General features: G+C 59.8%; 2 protein-coding genes across 7 annotated transcripts; both read left to right on the plus strand.

Moving 5' to 3' along the window:
• The first annotated feature begins 10645 nt into the window (after positions 1-10645).
• LOC129195854 (gap junction beta-5 protein-like) lies at positions 10646-13372 on the plus strand. 2 transcript variants are annotated; one of them, XM_054802461.1, is made up of 3 exons: positions 10646-11761; positions 11948-12091; positions 12181-13372. In XM_054802461.1, exon 3 carries the CDS (start codon positions 12205-12207, stop codon positions 13033-13035), a length of 831 nt encoding a protein of 276 aa, XP_054658436.1. In that variant the 5' UTR covers positions 10646-11761; positions 11948-12091; positions 12181-12204; the 3' UTR covers positions 13036-13372. The 2 variants fall into 2 exon arrangements, with proteins under 2 accessions (XP_054658436.1, XP_054658435.1); XM_054802460.1 differs by lacking the exon at positions 11948-12091.
• Positions 13373-17488: 4116 nt separating this feature from the next.
• GJB3 (gap junction protein beta 3) lies at positions 17489-23718 on the plus strand. 5 transcript variants are annotated; one of them, XM_054802448.1, is made up of 4 exons: positions 17489-18226; positions 19409-19559; positions 21611-22395; positions 22701-23718. In XM_054802448.1, the coding sequence occupies exons 3-4, from the start codon at positions 21641-21643 to the stop codon at positions 22714-22716; spliced, it is 771 nt and encodes a 256-aa protein (XP_054658423.1). In that variant the 5' UTR covers positions 17489-18226; positions 19409-19559; positions 21611-21640; the 3' UTR covers positions 22717-23718. The 5 variants fall into 5 exon arrangements, with proteins under 5 accessions (XP_054658423.1, XP_054658419.1, XP_054658421.1 ...); XM_054802444.1 differs by having other exon boundaries at positions 21611-23718; XM_054802445.1 differs by lacking the exon at positions 17489-18226 and adding an exon at positions 18245-18901 and having other exon boundaries at positions 21611-23718.
• The last annotated feature ends 523 nt before the right edge of the window (positions 23719-24241 follow it).

Here is a 24241-nt window from a genome sequence, read left to right on the forward strand (position 1 = left end):
CGAGGGGCGAGCACGCGTGATCCCTCGTGCCGGGGAGAGATCAGCCCCGGCTCCTGAAACACAAGGCTTCATCCATCAGCACGTGAGTTGCTGGCGAGCTCGGAGTCGATGTTGAGAAGTTCCCTGGGAGTAAAGCAAGGAGTGAACTTTTACTGGACTTGTATTTCTCTACAAGAGCCCTCAGGGCTGTTTCTCTGTTTGACATCTGGGAAGAGCTTCTGGATCCTTCAGGATAATGAAGCTGATTTCCTGCAGCTGTATTAAAGCAGCACGAAGAACGTGCTAGGAAGGAGACCAGGAATAACGATGCCTCTCCCAGGCAATTAATGACACATGGCCTGTGATCCCGGCTGCAGCTATGGTGGGCTGGGCTGTCTGCCGTGCAGGAGACCAGAGGTGGGATCATGCTCCACCTGAAGTGGTGGGAGGCTGGCAGAGAGCGGGCGGTTTGTCCTTCTCCCCAGCATTGGTGGCTTCAGTGATGAGATCCTTGCAGCGACAGAGGTTCAGCCTGCGGGCGAGGGAGGGTGGGCTGCCCAGAGCACCGTTTCCAGCCAGGCTGGGGGAGAGGTGAGGGCCTGGTGTGGTGGTGGAGCAGGTTGTCTTCGGTGGGGTCCCTCCAGCCCAGCCCTGGGGCTGTCTGGGGGCTGCAGTCCCAGCTTGGCTCTGCTCCCGAGGACTTGGGGAGCTGGATGTGTTTAGACCCTCCTCTTGGAGACCTGCCCGGTACTCCCTGTGTACCCTTCCAGCATCTCTGGAGACCTTAGGTTTGGTTAATTCCTGGAGTGGTTTGTGAGAACCAGAGACAGCCAAGTCCGAGACAAGTGGCAAAGGCAGCCTGGAAGTGTCAGTGGCATGAGGAAAGTCTTCTGGTAGCAGATGGGAGCTGTGAGCATCACCAGGTGAATTTGATGTCTCCTTGGTTGCTCCTCTAATGTTCTTGGTCCCTGGGGTAGCCCTGCTGACTTGGCTTCACATCAGTACAGATGGACCCGATCACCTTCTTCAAGCGCTTGCTGAACTTGCATGATGCTGTCTGCCCCAGGCATCAGCCTTTGCTGTGGGGACTGAATGGACCCGGACTCCTGGGGACTCTTTTTTTTCTTTTTTCTTGCTACCAAGGCAGCTCTGCTCTCTTCTCATGAATGGTGCTAGTAGCAACTTCCATTTTCTTCCAGAGCACCAGGGCACAAGTTGGCAGCTCTCCGAGCAGCCCCAAGTGACCACTTGCCATCGTAACTCATGGGATCTTGTTTTTCTCACAAGGACTAGTGTTTGGGCAAAGTTGCCCGAGCAGAAAACAAGAGTCATAATCTCTCTCATGACAACAAGAGGAGATTTTTAAATCCCAATGACCCAAGTTTTCTTGTAGAACTCCTTTTCTCCTCTTTCCTAGGGCACAACCTCCGTTGGGCACCAACGCAGGTGCATGAACAGTCCCTCCACTGCCCGCCATCATCTGAGCTACAGCTTTTCCCACATCAAGCGTGAACGAAGACTGACCTTCCTCCGCGTGCAAGAAGCGGCGGAGCTCTACGTGTATATATATACATAGATAGCTATCTCCACGAGGCGGTCTCTGAGCTTGAAAGCCATCTTTGCAGGGTCGTGCCCCGCAGCGTGGGGCCGGCATCAGCTCCGTCCCTCGCTCGGCGCTGCCGGCCGGTTCCCTGCGCCGCCTGCGCGATGCCGGGGCTCCGGGCTTCAATTGCAGGAGGAGGAAACGCTTCGCCTTGATCAGGAGGGATAAGAATAGCGAGCGGCAGGCGGTGGACGGTGGGGTGCGGATGAAAGGCAGCTGGCTCTCATTCTTCCCACGCCCGGGACGATCTGCCCCTTCTTTTTTCGAGCCGTAATTGCATGCCATGCCGCAGATGAGTGTCGCACTCCACCAAAGCCGGAGCACCGCGAGGCCAGGACTCCAGGCTCTCCGTCAATGAGCGGGGAGGCAGGGAGGATGCTTTTGATCCAGCTCTTCTTCCTCTGACGTGCTGAAGAATTATTAGGCTCTGAGGAAGGCATTTCTCTGGCTCGAGCTTTCCCCTGCTCTGCAAAGGGGACCAACTGCTGCTCTGCCATTTCGAGAGGGCAGAGCGGCCCGCGGTGCCGGTGGCCTGCGCAGCACCAGCCCATCTCACAGAAGATGCTCGCTGGGCTCCAGGCCAAGTTCAGACCCAAAACCAACATCCCTGAGCCCTTCGCAGTGCCCAGCCGTCACCGGGGTGGACGTTTGCATGGCCCTTCCTGACAGCAGTCCTGGTTTTTGGTGGCTTCTGCTCTTAGATGCCGTGCTGGACGCAGCCTTGTTTGGGGCACCAGCGCCCTTTGAGGTGGTGTGGAACCAAGATTTCCAAAACCGGCAGCTGTGGTGGGGCATCGTGGCCACCCACTTTCCTGTGTTCTTTCAGGTGCTTCCTCTGGCTTTGCTTTCATTAATTTAACACATGCACAGGAGCATAAGTGGGCTCCAACTTCCATCTCCAGCAGCTGAAATCCGATAATTACCCAGTGTAACCCACCTGGAGAAGCGTTCTCGGCTGGTCAGCAAATTGTGAAGAAATTCACTGTATCCTTTAGAGCAAGAAATTATCCTGGAGTGTAAGTTATGACTCTGGCAGCCTTACAGGTAAGAAAAATAAAATTAAAAGGGTGAGTGAGACTGGAGATTTAAATGATGCACTGGAAAACTTTGAGCAGGTGACACCTTGATCTGAGATAACTTTAGCTGGGTGTTTTCCTTTGGGAGGAAGGGGACCTGGCAGCAGCGTTGGAAGGAGATGAAGGGGAAACCCCTGACACTGGTGGTCACGACAAATGGGGTTGGAGGCAAAAGAACAGCAGGGAAGCCTGCGTTGCCTCGGGAGGTTACTCGCAGAGCGCGATGCCCTGCAGCTCCATCCCCTTCAGCAGCAGGTTGGGGTCTCCCGGGGGGCTGGGGAATGGTGCCGATCACCTCCATGTCATCCCTGCGCCCAGGTCCAGCTCACAGAGGGTTAGAGAGGCGCCCGGTGCTGCTCAAGGGAGATGCCAGGAGAGCCTGGGTCCCGAGGACAGCCCCAGTGGGTGATGGCAGGGACTGTCTTCCCCTCAGAAGCCCCCTGCATCCCCCAGACCTCACCTTGGTTTGCCATGCCAGCCTGTCCCTGCCTCTCTGGGGACCGTGACAGGGTGCGTGGGGAGCACCATGCTCCGTGGGGAGCACCATGCTCCGTGGGGAGCACCGTGCAGCGGTCCCACTCAGCCAGGCACAGGCAGCCGCAGCTCCCTGCCCGCGGGCAGGCCGGTGGAGCGACCGAATCTCCAGCTCATTAAGCATCCCGTTGTGTTTGCTGCACATCCCAGACCGGCACCTAATGAATGTCACGGAGCCCTCCAGGTTAATGAAGAGGTGACGAGACGTGGGGGGAGCCCTGGAGAGATGCCAGGAGGATGTGCCGGGGCACGCAACAGTCACAGGAGACCGCAGGAGCCTGGGAGCATCGCCCCGTCTCTCCTGGGGCAGGAATCTCGCCGCTGAAGTCCTCTGACGCGCAGCTTCTCCCTGCGTTGGCGTGATGCAGTTTAGCTGAGCACATCATCCCTACAGCTGGTTGGTATTTTTGGGGGGCTCTTTTGTCCTATTTTTAGGAAATGCCAATATGGATTGGGTACTTTTTTTTTTTTGGTCTGGGAGGGAAAAGGTCAGCTTGAACAAATTTCTCAACCTGAACTGAAAACAGAGAGGGGCAAAACAGTTTGCTAGCTGGTTTCCAGACAGGCCCACTCCAGCTTCAGATGGCAGCTAATTAAAGTGCTGACATTTTAAGACACGATGATGCGAAAGCTCTTGCTTTGAGCCAAGTCTGGGCCCTTTTCAGAGTTCAGTTCACACATTTGCTGCCCAGAGTCCCTGGGAGCAGCATGAGCAAATTAAGAGGGGTAATGGCTTGTTTTTAATGTAGTATTTTTCTGAGGGTGTGAGCAAGTTTTTAGCCTTTGGAAGAATGCTGTAATGTCAGGCTGCTTGGGCAGACACCTCCAAAAAAGCTGAGCTCCATGGCAGAGGTGCCTGTGGGGGTGTTTGAGTTTTGGCTCTGCTGCGTGTTACCCTGCTCGGGCAGGGAGAACAGGGGAGGGGGAGTCCCAGCCCCACGGGATGGGAGGCTGGGGCAGGAGAGCAGCCCACACCCCGGACACTGTACCATCACCCCAGCAGCTCTCACCTACATGAGCAGAGCAACACAAAGTCTGGCCATTCCATTTTCCAGAGGGCTAGAGGTTTTTGGATTATCCCCAGGATGGGAGGAGCAGGCGGGCTGCGGTAGTGCCGTGCCACGCCGTGCCATCTGCCACCGACAGCGCAGAGGGGAGATGCGGGCTGCGAGGCTGGGGCTGGCTGGAAGGGAGCAAGAGATGTATTGTGGTTGTTGGACTGCCTGCGCGATGTAGCATTTAGGAGATAAAGCACAAAAGTCAGCTCAGCGGGGATGTGGGAGCTGATTTTGGGGAAGGACACACTGTCCCCATGGGGTGGAAGAAGGTTGCTGGGTGATGGGGGCAGAAGGGGAAAGAGCCCAACTGATCCCGGCTGCTGCAAACAGCTTCTGGCTCCAAGCTGGTGCTGCAGGTCTGGGGGTGCTGAGCCTGCCGCCCCACTAAGAATATCCCCAGGCTTGTTCCCCTAGGGATGCTGCGGTGAGACAGATAAATACTGATGCACCCAGGTGAGGGGGTGAGTGAGATGCAGAGGGGTGGATGGACAGACAGAAAAACAGACCTTGGTAGGCTCATCTGGAGGGAGGGGTTGATCAGGATAGGGGAGAAATAGCTGGTGGGAATGGGGGGGAAGCACCCTGCTGAACAGCACGGTCCTGGGGCTGCCGCAGGGCTGACAGTGCTCCCCCTCACTCTGGACATGAAGGGGCTGGTGTGGGCACTGTTGGGGGACAGCGTCCCCCCCCCAGAGAGGGTCCGGAGGTGCCAGATTGCCCTCACCCGCTGGCAGACTGTGCCCAGGGAGGCAGAAGGACACCCGAGGCTCCGGGATGGGAGCAGGGCCGGTGGGTCCTGCCAGGCTGCAAGGGGGACGTGCGGGGATCGATCCCATGGGTGAGATCCGCAGTGTTGGGGGGAGCTGGCCTGGAGCATCCCCCCCCAGCGCAGGGGTTGAAGGGCTCAGCCGTCTGCGTGCGGATGCCCTATTGCTGTCACAGCCCCGAGCTGGCTGGAGGCTGCAGCTGCAAACGCTGCCCTGGGGTAAAACGCGGTGCTGGGATGCGGAGTCTGTCCCTGGCAGAGACCTCTCGAGGCAAAGCACCCCAGGGCCAGGCATGCGGGGCTGGAGGCAGGGTCTGCCGCCTTGGCATCGAGTTGGGGTGGATTGGGGCATCTTAGCCCCTGCAGCTGCTCTGCCTTCTCCTGCGTGAGCAAACCTGCCCGTCCCCTGCCCTCTCCAGGGAAAATCCTCAGCTGCCTCCCGTGGTGCCTGAAGCCTCTGCCAGGCTGTGGGGCTGCAGCCCCCAAGTCCCCATGTCGGACATTTCCCTGCTCCCCTGTGGACCCCTCTGTCTACCAGTGGCCGGGAAAGCACGTGCCCAGTCTGCAGGAGAAAAAATCTTCCTTTTCATGTGAAGGGAGCTGGCAGGTTTCTGGTGTCAGCAGGGGAGGGATGGGTCAGCAGCAGCAGTCAGCTTTGAACTCACTTTAAAGCCCCGCTCCTCGTAGCCATCCCTCGTGCAGGGCAGCCGGGTGCACGCTCACCCAGCACGCACAGAGCCCTGCACAGCCACGCTGGTGCCAGCAGGGACAGCTGGGCTCTGGGGAGCTGCGAGCGGCCATGCAGGGTCCAGCCCCCAGCTCCTTATTTAAAAAAAAAAAAAAAATATATATATATATATATGTAGGAGAAACTATTTTATTAGCTCAGCCAAGAGGCTAAGCACCATGAGCTCCGCCACGCTCACCCCTGGGAAGCCACCCCACTGCAAGGCTGGTGCGAGGCTGAAGGTGAGCTGGCAGCTTCTCCCCGGCAGAGACATTTTCTGCTCCGTCATCCTGAGTTTTCTGCTCTGCTTTGCCAGACTGTTCCACGGAAGGCGGCCGGCACCGCACGGCACGTTCTCCCAATGCCATCTAGCGTCTGCTCCAGTGGCCCCAGTTATTTTAAGGCATCAGAGCTTATTTATTGCGGAATGATCTTTGAGGACCAACAGGTTGCTCCAGCTGATTATTAACAGCGGTACTTGCAGCATGGATAACTAACTGGTGAGTGCACAGGTTGGGCTTGATTATTTTTTCTATTGCTCCCGTTTTGCACTAAAAGCCCACCCTGGCAGGATGGAGCGTGAGGCTGTGATGACATGTCCGAGGTGATTAAAGTCTTCCAGCCTTCAGCCACTTGTCTTGTAGCCCTGACATCACCTGAGGCTTAATCACCCAGAAAAGTGCTGTCATGTCCTATTGTCACCGTATTGGGAGCACGACCTCTTTCCCATTTACCTGCCATTTCAAAATAATATAACTTGCCAGGGGACAGGCATGACTCAGGAGACTGGTAATAGGATATAAAGACTTTGACCTGCGGGTCGCCCATTTGAATGCTGCCAAGGTCAGCAGCAAGGGCAAAGATGTCATTTGCACGATGATTATTTGGCCAAAGGACCCAACACAGACTTAACCCGGCCCCTTCACGGCAGTCAGCAGGGGCTGAGGGCTGGGTTGGACTCTGCTTCTATCTTAAGAGCATCCTGGGACCCTGAACCTCCCCACCTGGGTTTTAGGACTGGGTGACTGCCCATGGTCCCCTCCAGCTTGTGAGTTTGCCCTCCACGTTCTTCCCTTGCCATCATTGCGGGGACATGGTCTGCACGGACTGGTAACACTCTTATTTCTGCCCTCTTGGGGCAAAGTGCCACAGCAGCATCTCCCCTCTGTGCCCCCTCACTTGCTTCCCAGCGCAGAGAAAGGTTTTGCAGGACAGCCGTGCCCTGTCCCCCTGCTCACCCTGTCCCCTCTCCGCTCACCACCATCAACTTCCATGATTTAGGTCCCTGCTAACCTCGTCCCCATCCTCAGCCACCACTCACCATGCAAATTTATTTCCTCGGTAGCAAACCATCTCATCGAGTCAGTTTGATTCCATGATTAATTAAGCTCTCCCTAGAAATGAGGTTACTCCCTGCAGGCTCCCTTATAAATATTAGCAGATTAATGGGTCCTGGCCATGGTAGATGGCCACTACCCGGCCGGGCCGTGGAGGGTTTGCCTGCTGTCATCCAGACGGTCCTTGAATAGGCACTTGCTGTAGGAGAGCTCCTGAACAGACCCAGCGTATCTGCAAACCACCGTCCTGGCCACGTGAAGGAAACCTGTGCCAGAGGAAGCATTAATATCAGCGGCTCTTAGGGCAGCTCGGGACTGATGCTGGCACAAGGCACCGAAAGGTCCTTCCAGCGCCTTGGTGCCGGGGCGGGTGCTGGCGGGTGCCATGGGGTTCGGCACGTGGCTGCTCTGGGCTGCAGCTCCCCTTGCCCAGTGCTACCCGCAGGTCCAGCCGCAGCAGAACCGTGTCCCCTGCACCGCTGCAGCGGCTGTTCCGTGACACTGGATCCAGACACCTTCCCCAGGCAGCACCGCTCTCCCCGGGTGCCACAGCCCCCTCCTCATTAACGCGCTGCCCTCGCCCCGTGCTGTGCCAGCAGCGCCGTTTAATTGCTGTCGGCCTCTGACGTGCCGCCTTCTCCCCATCCTCCCTTTAATTGTAGCCTCGCTCCTTCCCCAGCAGCGCTGCATGACGTGCGTTGGTGAGAACCTCCCCAGGACCCTGTGGGACCTGCTAAAAACAAGGTCTGAAGCCCTCATGCCCTTCTCCCTTCCTGCTCGGTCCCCGGCTGCGGCGCTGGGGCTGCGCTGGCTGGGAGATGGGAGGGCAGTCCCACCCTGAGCCACCAGCGTCTGCAGGACCTTTCACCACCCTTTGCTGCCACCCCCTGCCAGAGGTGGAGGCCAAAAAGGTGTGGGAGCCCCCCTAGGAGATCCCTGGGGGTTTTGCAATATTCCCAAGGCGCTGGCAGCGTGGGGCCGGGGAAGTGGGGGGGCACCAGGGCTGACCCAGGCACGGAGCGGTCGGTTTGGCTGCAACAGCGACGGATGCTCACACGACTTTCCCAGCGGTTTAAGCCAACATCCAGCCTCCTCTGTGTGTTTAGTTTTCACTAATCTGTTTGGGTTTTTTTAATTATCTGCAAACAAGGTGCCGCCTTTGAACAACAGCGGTGCTGGGTAAGGGGAGCAGCGGGCGGCTGGTCTGTGCAAACAGCGCTTCCCTGCCACTCACCACTCGCTCTGGACCCTCACCCAGGACCTATTTTTTTTATTTTATTTATCCAGTATCAATAATGGGATTCCGCCCTGCTAACCAGCATCTGCATGCAACAGCACCAAAGGCAGAAGCGATTCCTGCTGAGTTAGTGTGTAAAAGCCTTTGCAATCATCTTGTGCTACAGACCTGAAGGAGAGTTTAAATGTAAGGCTCTTTAATAAGATGCAAATAGCCCTTTCCCCACTGGTTTTCTCCTTGCTCTTTCATGCTGTAAGCCCTCGGGTTGTATCAGGTCCCGGCTGTCTGTGGGCTGACAGGTTTCCTAACTGCACCGAGCAACTCCCCGCCCTGCACCATCAGCACAATATTAGTGACGCTGCAGCAGCTCAGCACCAGCCAGTGCCGCTCGGGAGCAGCTGTTCGCCATGTGTTTTCGAGCTTTGTCCCTCAAAATTTCCTCACTTGGACCTTATAGCAGCTTTGTGATACCTGGAGGGGCCCACAAGAAAGCTGGCGGGGGAACTGTTTACAAGGGCATGGAGTGAGAGGAGGGGGGGGGATGGCTTTAAAGCAAAAGAGGGTGTCCTTGGACAGCAGGCAGAAGAGCACTGGTGGTCTCACCCGTCGCAGGCATTGGCACAAAGCACCGGTGCTCTGGAAGAAACCCTGTGCCTCAGTGTGTGCAGCAGGAAAATGGGTATAATCCTATTTACCTGCCTCCTCTGGAGCTGGCTGTGGTGTTTGATTCATGTCAAGAGCTCGGCTGGTGACTCCTGGATGAATGACGCTATATAAATGCAAAGTGTTATTAATATTTCATGTTGTAGTGAAAATGTACTAATGGGGCTTGTTCCTGGAAGATAAAGTGCTGCCATTAATACACCTCCACGTCCCCAGTGCTGTGGACTCGCCCGGGCTGGCTGGTTTCCGCCAGCGGAGGGTGCAGCCGTCGGCACCCCCCTTCTGCCTCTGGGAAATGGAAATCTCCAGCAAGTTTAAGCAGCAGGACAGCAGCTCTGGCTGCGGGAGCTCGGTGCCCACCAGCCCAAGGGCAGAGGATGCGCCACGAGCCGCTGGCTGCGGCACGGCTGCACCGCTGTACGCTGGGGCTCTCGCTGGGTGTCAGCCCTGTCTGCTGCTCAGGAGGGAGACGACGGCAGAGCAGCTCCTGGCTCTTGCTTCACCTCACTCCGTGCTTTTCTCCCTCCTTGTTTTTTTTTTTTTGTGCTCCCACCAGGTTTTTTCCAGCAGACGGGGCTGATCTCTGCTCCGGCTGGGCCGGACAGTCCCGACCAGCAGGATGCGGAGGGAAGTTGCGCGGCCGCTCACCTCCTCCTGCCATCAAAGCAGGGCAGGGGGACGAGGTGGGGCCATGGTGGCCATGCCCACGCTTCCAGGAGGGCCATGGGGTGCTGTGGAGGGGTGGAGGTGTGCTCTGCCTGGACCCCAACGATGGCAGAAACTGCCCATCGCGTCTGGCAGCTCCCCAAAAGAGGGGATTTTAACCCAGAAAGCAACAAGCCACGAGAGCCCCTTCGGACACCCGCGACCCTGGGGGCACCCGGGGCAGAGCGCTCCCCCCACCCGCCGCTGGGATGGGTGCTGCTCTGTGCTCTCCCTGCCTGCCCACGAGGGGACACAGACCCCAGGAACCCCCCTTCCCGGCACAGCCACCGCACAGGCACGTTAAAAAAATAAAAATGGGCTTGTTTGATTTCAAACTGCAGAACTCTTCCCTGGAGCCATCCGCAAACAGTGGTAATTTACTTTACAGCTGTTTAGATTTGTTTCTCTACATTTTTTTTTAAAACCCAGTGGAATTGCAAATGAAACGTGTGTTTGCTCCTCAGATGACTCCAGCCGTACCTGAGCTCTCGTGCCCCACACGGCAGCACCCGTTCCTTGGACACCCCCCCCCCCATGCCCCCCTGCTCTGTGCTCCCCGCTGCGCCCCAGAGCTGCGAGCCGGGGGTCAGGCCTCAAAGAGGGGGGTTCTCTGAGCTGGGGGGTCTTCTGGGAGGGCGCTCAGGCTTTGGGGATGGGGTGATGGGGAAGAGACTTGTGCCAGCTTGCAAGCGAGGGGAGCACAGGAAAAGTGGTTAATTAATTCCCAATCAGCTGCCGCCCGCTCATCAGAAGGCGGGGAGGGATAAAGGCTTCTCTTAAGTCATTGCCACGGTGCAAAGTTTGAATAAAAAGGGATTATAAAGGGAGGTGTTTGGCCAAGCGGCTCCCGGTGCCTTGGGCAGGAGCTCCCAGAGCTTCGGCCACGTCAGCCCTGAGCAAGCAAAGACGGGCGCAGGGAGGGGATGGGGGACCCAGGCTGCGCTGGGCATCCTGGCATTCCCGTGGCAGCCGGGGGCAGACACCCCAGCACGCAGTGTTCTCCGCGGTGGGGCAGCCGATGCAGCCCTTCCCTGCGTGGCAGCAGGATTGGGCCCCCGCACCCTGTGGGACACCCCTTCGCCCCAGGAAATTTGGCAGCCTACGGGACACGTGGGGATCTGCCTCAAACCTTGTCCCTTCCCCCTGGGAATCTCCTCCTCGCTCCCAGGAGCCCAAGGGTGACTCACGCGGCGCCGGCGTTTCTTGCACCCAGCGATGCGCTCCTGCCACGGGCAAACACCGACCGGCAGCAGCGCCGGCCTCGGCAGAGGGACCCCCCCCGCAGGTAAGCGGCATGAAAACACTCCTCTGCTGCAGCCCCCGGCCCTGGTAAGGTGGGGCTAGGGCTGAGGAAGATGCATCTGCCACACGCCGCAGAGCCCGACCCGACGTCAGGGTGATGGGTGCACCCTGCGCTGCTGCTGGAAGTGTGCACGGGGAAGGAGAAATCTGAGGGTCGCGTGTGTGTCCCCGGGGATTGCCCCGGTGAGACGGGAGCTGCCGGCTCCCGTGGGACGTACGTGCCCCCGGAGCGTCTGCAGCCACCTCAGCCCCGGGAGCAGGCGTGCTGCACGGGCCAGGCTGTGTGGAGCAGTGGGATGTGTTCACCCCCAAACGCGCTGCCAGCGAGGAGGTATCTTGTTATGTTACTGATAGATAAAACGTTTAAGGAGAGTTGGTGCCAAATGCGGCCCCGGGAGTCCTGCTCAGCTGCAGCCCTGTGCCACGTGGGGTGTGTTTATGCAGCGTGATGCAATCCAGCTCCTCGGGGTCGTGGTGCTGGTACGCGCTGAGCTCAGTCTGAGCTGATGGCAATGGGTTATTGTGGCCGCCCAGCCCTGGGCCAGCACCTCGGCACTGCCTGGGGCTGTGCAGCCCCCCCCAGCTCACCCACTGCCTCTGCTCCGCGGTGTCCTCTCGCCACGCTGTGCCATGCCCGGCGTGGCCTCTCCCGGCGCGTGGGCACGGCGCAGGTCGGTGCAGGGTTCCTCCCGCGCTGCCTGGGCGGGAGAGCAGAGGCGACGGCAGATTCCAGCGATGGGAGCGGACGTGGCAGCGGAGCCGCAGAGCTGCCGGGTGAGTCATGGCCCGGCTGCTCCTATTTGTTGTCTGCCGGGGCCAGGCCTGGCAACGTAAGGAAAATGAATAACAAATACCTGTGCAAGGAGGCAAGGGATGGGGCGGGTGGTGCAGGATGACGGAGGGCTGAGCAGGGCACGGACTGCGGTGGGCACGGGCTGAAGGATGCTTTTCCCGCGGCAGAACCGGCAAGCTTTGGCGGGACCCCGCAGAGGGGGACGGTGCTCTGCAGAGACACGTCGCCCAGACCAGGTCTGTGCTGGGGCACGTGTCAGTGCGTGTCCCTGCGTGTGACAAAGGCCACAGACAGTCCCCGAGGCCACCGAGGTGGGAGCGCAGCTTTAGGGCACGTGGGTGCACCCATGGGGATCTCTCGCTGCTCGGTCGAGGTGACTGTATCTTCTCTCTCCCCCCAGGCTCGCTAAGGGGATCGGGGCACCATGAACTGGGAGGTGTTTGAAGGGCTCCTCAGCGGGGTCAACAAGTACTCCACAGCCTTCGGCCGCGTCTGGCTCTCCCTCATCTTCATCTTCCGCCTGCTGGTCTACGTTGTGGCAGCCGAGCGGGTCTGGAGCGATGACCACAAGGACTTTGACTGCAACACGCGGCAGCCGGGCTGCGGGAACGTCTGCTTCGACCACTTCTTCCCCGTCTCCCACATCCGCCTCTGGGCCCTGCAGCTCATCCTGGTGACCTGCCCATCTCTCCTGGTCATCATGCACGTGGCCTACCGGGAGGCCAAGCAGCAGAGGCACCGTGCCGCCGGCGGGGATGACTGCCGCCACATCTACCTCAACCCGGGCAAGAAGCGGGGGGGGCTGTGGTGGACCTACCTGCTCAGCCTTGTCTTCAAGGCTGGCGTGGACGTGGTCTTCCTCTACATCTTCTACCACTTCTACAGGAACTACACCCTGCCCCGTGTGGTGAAGTGTGAGCTGCCCCCCTGCCCCAACGTGGTGGACTGTTTCATCTCCCGGCCCACCGAGAAGAACATCTTCACCCTCTTCATGGTGGTCACCGCCTGCGTCTGCGTCGTGCTGAGCCTTGTCGAGGCCGCCTACCTGATCGGCAAGCGGTGCCACGAGTGCCTCCTGGCCGGCGGTGGGGAGGGCCGCCGGCACAGCCAAGACGGCACGCTCTCCTGCGCCGAGCCCGCAGGCACGGGGGGGCAAGTTTTCCATGGGGCAGACTACAAACCCCCCACAGCCTCCATCCCCCCCACGGCCTCCAGCCCCGACACGCTGCCTGAGGAGGAGGTGGCTCTTCCCTAGATCTGCCCAGGGGAAGGCAGAAGCTGCTCACCTGCCCTGCACCCTCCTCATCATCTTCATCCTCCGTCCCCCCGGTGCAGGAGCGCTGGAGGTGGCTGCACCTCGGAGTCGGGCTGTGCCCAAGGGCTCTCTGTGTCTCCCGTCCTGGGGAAGGCACGTTACATTGTTCTGCTGAATTTGGGGTAAAGCCGGTGCTGTAGGACACGTGCAGTCCCCGAGAGCCAACAGGGACAAGCAGCTCCGCGGCGGCTGTGGACCGGCAGCGGTATCTGGAGGTCGAGCCCGTCCCAGCTGGGCTGGCTTAGCTGGTCCTGAGGGTATCCTTGCAATGAATAAAAATTTCTGTCCCTAAGAAGTGATGGCCAGAGCGGTTCTTCTCCTGCTCCTTGGGCACAGCACTGCTAAGAGGGGAGTAGGGGCTGCATCACCCCTGGAACAGCATCGCTCCCACGGGCAGCTCTGGGCTGGCTTTGGACCAGCCGTGGTGACAAACCGCTGGCCAGAGGCTCAGGTCTGCCAGAGAAAAGCCACTGAACATCGGAGCAGCCCCTGGAGCTGGGCATGAGTGATGGCTCTGGCCGGAGGTGGGAGCGCTGTGGCCGGGCGGGTGGTTTTGGGGATGCACGGGGTGTTACGAGGTCTCCGCTGCCCGGGGAAGGGCTTGTCCTTGCACCCAGCAAGTCAACAGCAAAACTCCTGCTGTGTTCGCTGGGCACTGGATGCAGGCGAGCAAGGAGGACAGCTTAATTATCTCCCTGCAAGCCCTGGCTTTAAAAAAAATAAATAAATTCTTGATTTAAGATGGGCTGCTGGGCACAGGCGGGCACACCCAGGGGCGTGAAACATCCCTGGGGACCACAGGCAGCAAAGCCCTTTGCGGCCATGGGCTGCCAGGGACAGGCTGCAGGAATTTAAACATGTCCCAGATTTTCACCCCAGCTGGGAGGTGGTGGGGGACAGGGGCCAGCCGGGACGGGTGCCCTCGCCCCCCCCAGGGATCCCTCACCCTACATGAGCCCCACCACAGGTGTCAGGGCCATTTCAGACCGATGCGCTCATCATTAATAGCACTCATTAGCCAAGTGGGGACAAGAGCACGTGCTCGGTGTGGCAGCCACCGCGGTGAAGCGCGGGGGTGAGGATCCGGCCGGGCAGGCAGAGCCCACCGTGGGCTGCCGGCTCTTCCTGCCTGGCCGGAGAAAAACACCCAAGCAAAACAGCTGAATAAAGGAGAGGAAAAACACCCCAACCATTGATTAAACAATAACATTAAATGGCAGAATATGATCTCGTTTATTGCTGTAATATGTCGTGTTCTGCCGTGACTCAGGCGGCACTGCAATTTCTAAGGCCATCAACGGTAACTGAGCATTAGCCGGGATGAATAATTAACAATAATTTCATGGCAAATGCACTCATAAGTAACATTAACATTGAACATGCAGCTCGATCTGTTACTGGTTTTGCTTTATTTAGAGGGTGCGATTATTGTTTTTTTCCTTGAGCACCAGCAGCCCCAGCACTCGCTGGCTCTGCGGCGGGGCGGGGGGGGGACACGGACGCCGTCGCTGTGTCCTTTCGCATCGGGGCCGTTCTCCGCGTCAGGTCACTGCAGCTACTGCCGCTTTGCAGCACGCCTGACCCGATGAACCAGCTCCCACCTGAGAGCCTCCTTGGGCAAAGCTGGGCTCGTGCCCGCAGCCCAGCCTGGGAAAGGGACCAGCCTGGACACGCTGAAGGAGGGGGCAGAGGGGGGATCCCGGGGGCAGGCAGGGCTGCAGCGCTGCCGGACGGGAGGGCAGAGACCGGACCGGCTGCCCCACGAGGGTGAGGATGGTGGAGGAGCCCTGGGGGATCCCTGTCACCAGCCCAGGACCCTCTGGGGACATGGTGGCTCCTTGTGAAAGACACTGGTGAGTTCGGAGACCTTTGGGGTGAGAGAGGCAGATGGTGAAATACAGGTGGATTTCTTCCATCGCCTTTAAGTGAAGCCGTTCTGATCTCTGCCCTCCTTCTGTCCGCTCTCGTTGCTGTGCTTGCTGAATTATCCACCTGAATGTTTTCTTTACTGAAGCCTTTAACATCAGAGGATACAAGTAGTTCTTTGTGTGCAAGCCATTGCCTCTGATTTAAAGAGCTAGGGCTGGGCTGTTTGTTTTCAAGCAAGGTTGGCCGCTGTTGATCAAGGTTGTCCTCGATTAGCAAAATCCAGAGGTGTTCCCCAGCTGCAAGCGCTAATCGCTGCAGAGACGAGACCCAGAGCAACCACCCTGCCTGCCCGCCCCGCTTCCACACATCAAAGCAGCAGCCGGAGCCGCTGCCCCTTGCGAGAGACCGGACGATCCAGTTGCCATTTGTTGTCGTGCTGCTTTGTCTTGCTGCGAGCAATCGTTGCAGCCGTTCCACAAAGCTCTGGGTGTCTTGCACCATCTGGGCTCGGGATCAGAGGTGGCTGGCTGGACAAATGGGAGCGTTTGTCGTCTTCTTTCTGATGTGTTTTTGTGCTCTGCACCAAGGTGAGCTGAGGTTGCCCCAGTCGGTGCTGCAGAAACCGGGGTGCTGGAGACCTCACCGCCTCCTGGGACGCAGAGCGCTGGGTTGAGAGGCAGGACCGGCGTCAGTGGGAAAGCAAATACACTGGGGGATGTCACAATAAAAGCTGAATATGTGCCAGACTTTGCATCATCATACAGGGGATTGCATTTGCTTGTGGGGGTGTCCAGAAGGCCCCCTGAAATTTGGGGAGAGGGGATTTAAAACAAAACCATCACTAACTCCAGCCCAGCCGGGGAGGTGGAGGGGCTCACGTGCGCGGTGGTGCAGGTCTGGGACAGACTCGACTTCCCAGCGAGGGGTTGTTTCTTCCATGCCCGAAAACTGCATGTTTGCTGGGAATTAAAGAGAAACTCTGATTTTTGTCCAGCGTGCCGGAGAGAGTGGCTGCCCCGGCTGCCGGCTCCCAGGCCCCCGTGACTCCTGCGCCCCAGCGCTTGCAGGGGAGGTCTCCTCCCTGGGGACACGGCCCCGGAGCAGGATGGCTGGGATGGCCGGGATGCTGTTGACAGGCAGGGAGCTGGAGATCAAAGGCAGGGCTGGGTCCCAGCCCCGGCGGGCGGCCAAGTGCTGCCTCCTGCGATGCCCCGATTAAGACCCTTTTAAAGAGGCTTTGAGGTTTTCCTGCTGGTTTGGCGGCTGCCTGCTCCACTGCTCAGTTTTTTCCTTTATGGAGGACCCGAGGTCGGGCCACTGGAAGTCACTGGGTGTTTTTAGTGTTCACATCTGGCACCCCACCAAGCCAGAGCGGGGTGACAGCAGGGTGACATGCCCCATGCACATACCCGAAGCTCCTCCAAGGGCTCCCCGGTGCTGAGAGCTGCCGAACCGCATTGGCACCTTGTCCCTGTGCCCACACCGGATCGGTCGGCAGAGGGATGGCAGAGGGGGTGCAGGGACTTGCCCTTTGCTGGGACGTCCAAATACCCAGCTTAGCGCTGCGAAACATGAGGTGTTTCCATTCCCCACCCAACCGCCTTAGGGGAAACCTTCTGCCTGTGCCAAAAGGCACCTGAACTCTCTCGCCGTGGCCACGTGGCTCCTCCTGAAATGCCAAAATTGTAGGCAAGAGGCTACTGGGGGTCTGGCCCCCCTCTTCACCTGGCCCTTACAGGGTTTTACCGTGGGGCAGGGAGCTGCTGCCTTAGCAAGAAATCAGAACTGCCGATGGTTCTTGCCATCTTCCTTCTCTCCTGGGTGTTTTATCTCAAAGGCCACAGCCCCCAGATTCTTGCCGGATCTCCTGCAATGCCGACTCTCTAGAACATAGCTCAAATTCCTGATACTGCTGATAGGACTGTGCAAAGGCAGCTCCTGGGTGAAGGGAGGCTCCTGGCTTCTCCGCAGACCTCCCTTCGCTCTTGTCCGGGATGAGGGTGCCTGGGTCTGCCCCCTCCTCTGGGCTCACCCCGCTCCGCACCCCCAGGCCCCCACAAGGGTTTTCCTGGCCCCCCCCCCCGTGATCTCTCCCTGCCACGTCCCCAGCCCAGCAAACCCCCCCACACTTTATTTGACTTCCTGGAGCTAAAAAGCTGCTGGGTGAGCGGCTCCTTGTCTGCCACAAGTGTGCGGAGAAAACCTCTCACAGCATCAAGCACCCGGCCGGGCTCTTCAAACGTGTCCCCATGGGAGGGGTGACCCCGGCGAGGCGCCGCATGGGGCTGCGGGGGCCAGGGAGCGCCTGGGAAAAACGTCTTGTCTCGGTGCGCTCGGCCCCGGGGCGTGCCGGAGCGATGCTAGGAAAGCCTCGGGGCAGCCGAGAGGCCGGGTAAACCGAGGGCGAGTGGAAACACATTTCTGCCTGGGCCACATCTGCAGAGCCACGAAATGGGGCTGTGCCAGGGGGAGAGGCTGAGCGGGGCACCCGGCTGCTGGGGCAGGACTCAGCCTCCTAGGAGCCACCGGCGCTCTGGGAGAGGGATGGTCCCCTTAGGGACACAACCCCGGTCCCAGGAGGACAGGACTGGAGGTAGCCGGCAGGGCAGGGTCCCATCGCGCCGTGCTCTGCCACCCAGTCTGTGACACTCTTTGGGAAAGGTCTCGTCCAGGATGCCCTGGCGCCGGCAGGGCGGTGGCTGCAGGTTGCTGTAGGTTGGAGATACCGATGTGCTGTTGCAAAACTATTACTAAGGCAAAATAATTTAAAAAGTGGGCTATAATTGCGTAATTTGTGATTCTTAGCAATGGTTGCTGGCTGCCCCGTACCTGGGGGATGGTGGTGAGCCCGGTGCCGGACCCCGGCTGCCCTGGTCTTGCCTGGGGTTTGCTGCCGGGTTTGCAGTGCCCATAGCCACCCGTGCCGGGGACGGAGCATCACCTGGCAGGAGCTGCTGGCGTCACTTGCAGAGGAATCTGGCTCCGGTGATCGCACTGCTGGATTTGACCCGCCTTTATTGTTCAACCCAAGCGTGTGTGTGCATGTGCACAGACAAGAACCTCTACAGGAGCTGTTTGCCAGACTCACCCAGATACTGGGAACGGAACAAACTACCCTTCCCCTCCCCACACACACTCAGCGCCGTGGACAAAACCTGGGCACGCAGGAGGGCTGCAGACAGCACAGCTGGGAAAGAGCTTCCCTACTCCGAAAGCTGCCTGGATCCAGCCACCTCCCTCTGGCTCTTTACCGGCCGGGCAGGTACCTCCAGCGCGCTGGGGCAGAGGCGTGGGGTGCTCACAGGGCTGCTGGGGACCTGCAGGTTGTGAGGGGACGGACCCCGTGGTGTTAATGGGGTGCAGATGGGAGCTGTGTTATGGCTGGGGCTGCCGTGCCTGTGGTGGCTGAAGGTAGGGACCCCAACATTGCATAGTGCCACGTCGGGACCCCACAGGCAGTGCCGGGGTCCCCGGGGGATGGCACAGCGTGGCACCCCGAGGAGCAGGAACGGTCACCTCAGGCCCTGCTCCTCTGTGCCACCACCCTCCCCGGGGACCACAAGAGGCTGAGCCCCCCCCAGAGAAAGTGCACGGCCCCGCTCTGCTGTGCACCCCAGGCAGGAGCTGGGTGCTTTCGGGCCCAACACCCTGCACCCACGCGGGGCAGGACCCAGCGGTGACGCAGCGGACTGGCATGCTGGGGGCTGATGAGGGTGCTGGGCTTCACGGGAGGCAAACCGGCGCTGCAGGCAGAGCCGAGCACACCTGGAACATTGCTCTTGCTCTGCCTGGCTGCCAGCCAGCGCCGGCCGGGCTGCGGGGGTCCCTCAGCGCCGCACACCACACCGCGGCACAGGGCTCAGCACGGAGCTCGCGCTCCCCTTCCCACCTCACCACGGGTCCATGGCCAGAGTCGGTGCTGGGCTGAGCCGGGCAGGTGGGTGCTGGGCGGCATTGCCCGTGGGGCCCTGGAGATGGGGACACGGGTGAATTGGCAGGCTGGCGAGGGGGCACGGGCCCTGGGGGCAAGCGGGGGATATGGGCTCTGCCATTGACACCAGGTTTCGGCTGACAAGGGGAAAACAGCAGCTCCCCTCTCCCGATTTTAAAGCGAAGGGCTGGGCGGGAGCACCCTGGCTAGCTGCCGTGGGTTTGCCGGGGAGGAGGATTTCCCAGTGTCAGACGAGGCGGCAAGCAGAGGTGTGCAGGGCAGGGGTGCTGCCCTGGCACTCAGCACGTGCTGGCATGGGACCCCAGCTCAGCCCTGCTCAGCTCAGCCGTGCTTCTTGGTGCACCCCCGGGCCAGCAGCGTGGGAGCGTGGCAGCAGGTTCGGGGCTTGCTGCAGTTTGGCCCTGGCCAGGGACAGGCTCCGGGCAGCCCCATGGGCTCTGGGCAGTGCTCCAGGCTCTGGGCAGTGCTCCAGGCTCTGTTCCTTCCCTGCAGCCCCAGGACACCTCATCGTGCCGCACAGCCCTCCCCGGATGAGGGGACCCTGATCGCCCGTGTGCCATCGTGCCCCCAGCCATGCCCCGTGCTGGGCACTTCCCACCCCACAGCCCCCGGTGAGCGTGGAAGGAGCTCGAGCCTCCTCCAGGTACGTCTCGGAGGGCGCCGGGTTGGCAGCCGGCAGCGGCTCCTTGGGAGTGGGAGTGGGAGCGTGCAGCGCGGACTGACCCGAGGAGCTGGGAAGGAAGGAATTAATGCTTGGGCTTGAACGACGCTTTCCAACTGGCCCGGGAGTTGCCCGTTGGCTCCTGGGCTGTCCTGTACTCCCCGGGTGGGCTCTTCAATAGCCAGAAACAAAAAATTTGTCTGGAAAACCCCCATATTTTTCTTACACAAAACATCTCTTTTGGAAAATGCAGAAATAAAATGTTGGGGCTAGTGATATCTGGGACGTGTTTCCCCTGGAAGCATTTGCTAGCTGCGATGTCGCCTCCCCGGCCCCGGCCCCAACCTGCTGGGCCAGTCGCGGCTCCCGCGGAGCTTCGGCACATTCCTTCTGCCAGAGCCGCGCAGGCACCCGGCGCTGCAGACCCGCAGCAGCCCATCGCTGCAGACCCGCAGCAGCTCCGCGGGCGCAGCTGGACCATTCCTGGGGTGTGTGAGGAGCTGGCCTGCAGCGTGTCCTGCTGTCGGGCACAGACCCGCAAAACTTGGCAGTTCCTCACAAAACTGGAGTGATTCTCGCAAAGGTAAAGAGGCTGCAAAAAGTCTTCTCTGAGCATCGCCGGTGCTCGGCTCTGTCCTTTCGGGGGCTCAGCCCTCCCTGCTTACCCTGGGATCGCGGGGTGCTTCGCTCTGGTCTTCACCCCCACACCGCAGCCCCCCCGTGCTCCCAGCAGCGGCGGCGTGCATTATGCAGAGCAACTCCTCAAAAGCCAACGGTGCAGGGACGGACCCAGCCCGTGAAGCGCAGTGTCACGGGAGACACCTTTATGGCACGGAGTCAACAGCTGCCAGCTCACCTCTGGGTAAAAATCACCCGGGGTTTGTAAATTCAGGCGGCAGTAAAGCTCCGGGTCAGGCTTAGCACATCGTCCTCCTTGCACCGGGGCAGCCCCAGGCTGAGCTGCGGAGCCGGTTTGGCCGGCGCCGGGCCTCGGGGCTGCCGGCAGTGGGGTGCCAGCCAGGACAACTCGCTGGCAGCTGCGCAGGGACTCTCGCTTTCAGCAGCCCCACTCTGACCCACGCTTGGGCTGCCTGGGGCGTCACCTGCACGAGAGAAAACCGGTCCCTGGCGTGTCCCGGCATCCCGGTTCTGCAGCAGCTGCTTCCCCTTCGGCTCTTTGCATTAGAAAAGCACAGTGGCCAGTTTATCCCATTTTACCAATGTAGAAGCTGAGGCTCAGGGAAGGCTGGGACCAGCTGGGACCAAGCCTGAGATCCCCTGGGATCTTCCCCATCCATCCCCAAAACACGCCAGTGGCGGTCATGCAGCGGAACGTGGCTGAGCCACACAAAGCCCTGGGGAGGAAAGAGGATGAGCCTGGGGAGCACAGACTGGGAGCCATGCTGGTCCGGTGCTGCACCCCACGGGGAGCCAGCGCCTCTGCAGCCGAGAGGGAGCTGGCAGGGTGCTGGGCATCCATCCTGGCGTCCATCAGCACGTGCGCCTGTGGGCAGCAGGGGAGAAGGTAGATGTATTCACGGATGGAAATGCGCTGCAAAGTCCCCTCCTGCCCGCAAGAGACCTGCCAGCTCGTGGGGCTGGTGTCCACACAAACCTTTGCTTTGCTGACATGCCGAGCGCCCCGCACAGCCATCCCCACCTGCCGCCCAGGCACGGCCTCCCCTTGTTGATCCTGGCCCGCTCCAGGGGATTGCGCTGCCAATTTACACCAACGTGCGCAATCAGGCCAGGGACTTGGTGGCAGGGACTTGGCCGGGTGGCTCATCCCTTACGGCAAAGCCTCCATCAGAAGGAAGTACAGAGAGGTTGAGTCACCGCTGACTCACCAGGAGAGTGTGGGGCTGGGCTTTACTGTCCACAAGTGGGATGGTCCTCCCACCCCAAACGAGTGTAACCTGGTGGGGGACAGACTCTGGGAGGTCAATGAGATGAAGTGCAGCAAGAGATGAGCTGCCCCATTGCTGTCTCCCATCGCATCTCTTCACCTGCTGCTTCTGGTGCTGTTTCTCCAGGTTGGGTGATTCCGGTCTCCACCGACTGCCATGGATTGGAAAACGCTGCAGGCACTGCTCAGCGGGGTCAACAAATACTCCACAGCCTTCGGCCGCATCTGGCTCTCCGTGGTCTTTGTCTTCCGTGTGCTGGTCTACGTGGTGGCAGCTGAGCGCGTGTGGGGAGATGAGCAGAAGGACTTTGACTGCAACACGCGGCAGCCGGGCTGCACCAACGTCTGCTATGACCACTTCTTCCCCATCTCCCACATCCGCCTCTGGGCCCTGCAGCTCATCTTTGTCACTTGCCCTTCCCTCCTGGTCATTATGCATGTGGCCTACCGGGAGGACCGCGAGAAGAAGAACCGGGAGAAGAATGGGGAGAATTGCCCCAAGCTCTACAGCAACACAGGCAAGAAGCACGGCGGGCTGTGGTGGACTTACCTGCTCAGCCTCTTCTTCAAGCTTATCATAGAGATCCTGTTTCTCTACCTCCTCCACAAGATGTGGGACAGCTTCGACTTGCCACGGCTGGTGAAGTGCTCCAACGTGGAGCCCTGCCCCAACACTGTGGACTGCTATATTGCTCGGCCAACTGAGAAAAGAGTCTTCACCTATTTCATGGTTGGAGCCTCCTCCATCTGCATTGTCCTCACCGTCTGTGAGATCTTCTACCTCATCTTCAAGCGAGTTGTGCGGAATGTGCGGAAGTGGAAGAAGTCCACCAAGCGCTCTGTCAGCTACAGCAAGGCCTCCACCTGCCAGTGCCACCTCAAGACGGAGGAGAAGGACAAGTCCCAGACTAGGTGTGTGGCAGCCCTGCGGGCCTCAGCTCCCAACCTGACTGCTGTCTGAGAGGGGAGTGGGAGAGGGAGGGAGGGAGGCATGTCCAGGGATGGCTGGCCCCAGAGGTGGCCACCAGTGATGCCACCACCAGACTCTTCAGCCAGGACCTTGATGGTTCTAAAGGGGAGGAGGACACATCCACAGGAACTCTCCTGCTTGGGTCCATGGGCACATCCCTGGCTGTCCCAGTGGCACGGGCATGCTCGGTGGCAGGTGGGTGCCAGCTGCCCATGGGCATGCCTGAGAGTGTCTGTTCTTTCCACAGAGGAGAGGAGCTGTGAGCTCACTCGTTCCAGCTGGTTCACCTTCTCCTTGACCCAGCAGCTTTTCAAGCCTGCCAAGTCCCCGAACCTTCGCGAGTCGACCCGTGTGAATAACGACTAAACCCAAAAAACTAAAGTTCCCCAAGAGAGGCCCATGGGTGCCCAAGCAGACACAGGTAAGGCGAGGGCAGCCCCAGCTCGGTCAGCTGCACGTGGTGGTGCCATAGGGCTTGGACATCACACCGACGCACAGACACCATGCACGACTCTGCCGAGCAGCCGGCCCCGCCGCGGCAACCAGCGCTGTCTGACCCGGCAGAGAGCCCAGCCAAAAGCTGCAGGGATGAAGCTGTTCAGCTTGGAGGGCACACGGGACTGGGGCTGGCAGGAGGGAGCACGAGGGCTCCCATGTCCCAACAGCTTCTCTTGGGTCCTCCAGCTCTGCTGCTCCCACGCTGGGTACGAACGCATCACTCGGTGCCTGGTCAGGGCTGGTGTCACCCAGTGCGGTGACAGTCCCCAGTTTGCCAAACGGGGCACAAGCAGCTTTTCCCCCTTTGCTCATGCAAGCGCCGTGCTGATGTCCTGCCCAAAGGGCTTTGCTGGCTCTGCTGCTTCCCTCGGTGCCTTTGTGTCCCCCCCACCTCAGACAGACGCGTCACACACAGTATCAGCGATGGATCCAAAGGGACAATGAACACTGTGCTGTTTGTAGACACTGGGATCTGCTCTGCACACTGTAAATCGAGGGGACTGGTGAAGGCAGAACTGGATGTGCAGAGGTTCCCCAGGAGCCCACAGCCAGAGGTTCTTCACTCCCATCCGAGCCAGGGCAGCACAGGTCGAGCCCCCGGCCGGCGTGCCCAGCGTCTGCCTGCTCCGACTTCTCCAGGCTTGTCACATGTCATTAAACTTTAATTCACCAGAACCGCACACTGGCCCCCAAGGAAATCAAGGAGAAATCAGCATCAATTATTTACTAAACCTCGATAAATATTACAATAAATAGAAATTATTTCCATTTAATCTCTCCTTAAGCAGCGCTACGCGGAGGGTCTGCTGGTGCTCTGGCCAGCCGTGTTTCCAGCTCTGCTCCACCCACCCACGCTCCCCCAGACCCATGAGCGTGTCACGGTGTGCACTGACACACGTGGGGGGGGGGTGCACTGACACACGCGGGGCTTGTGCCGCTGCGAGAGGCCGTGACAGCGATGCCCATGCTGCCGGGAGGGTAATGTGGCTCTGTGCCAGGACACGGAAAAAGTGGTTCCAGCACGGGCTGCTCACGTGGGCACCCCAGCACCGTGTCACCTGTGGTACCAGCCCTGGGTGACCTGTCCCAGAGGAATGTGCTCCAGGAGGTTGAACAGCACACGGTGTCCGGCCGGGAAGTGGCTCTGGCACCAGCGTGGGGGTCTGCTTTGGGACACCTGCACGGCTCACCGGGGGCTGTGGCTGGTGTGGCTGAAGCCTCTGCTGGGCACGGTCCTCCTGGTGCGTAGAGCAACGTGGGAGCTGGCACATCGAGGGTGAGGGCAGCTCC

The sequence above is a fragment of the Grus americana genome, chromosome 23 (assembly GCF_028858705.1).
Source record: "Grus americana isolate bGruAme1 chromosome 23, bGruAme1.mat, whole genome shotgun sequence".
In the NCBI taxonomy this organism is placed as follows: Eukaryota; Metazoa; Chordata; class Aves; order Gruiformes; family Gruidae; genus Grus; species Grus americana.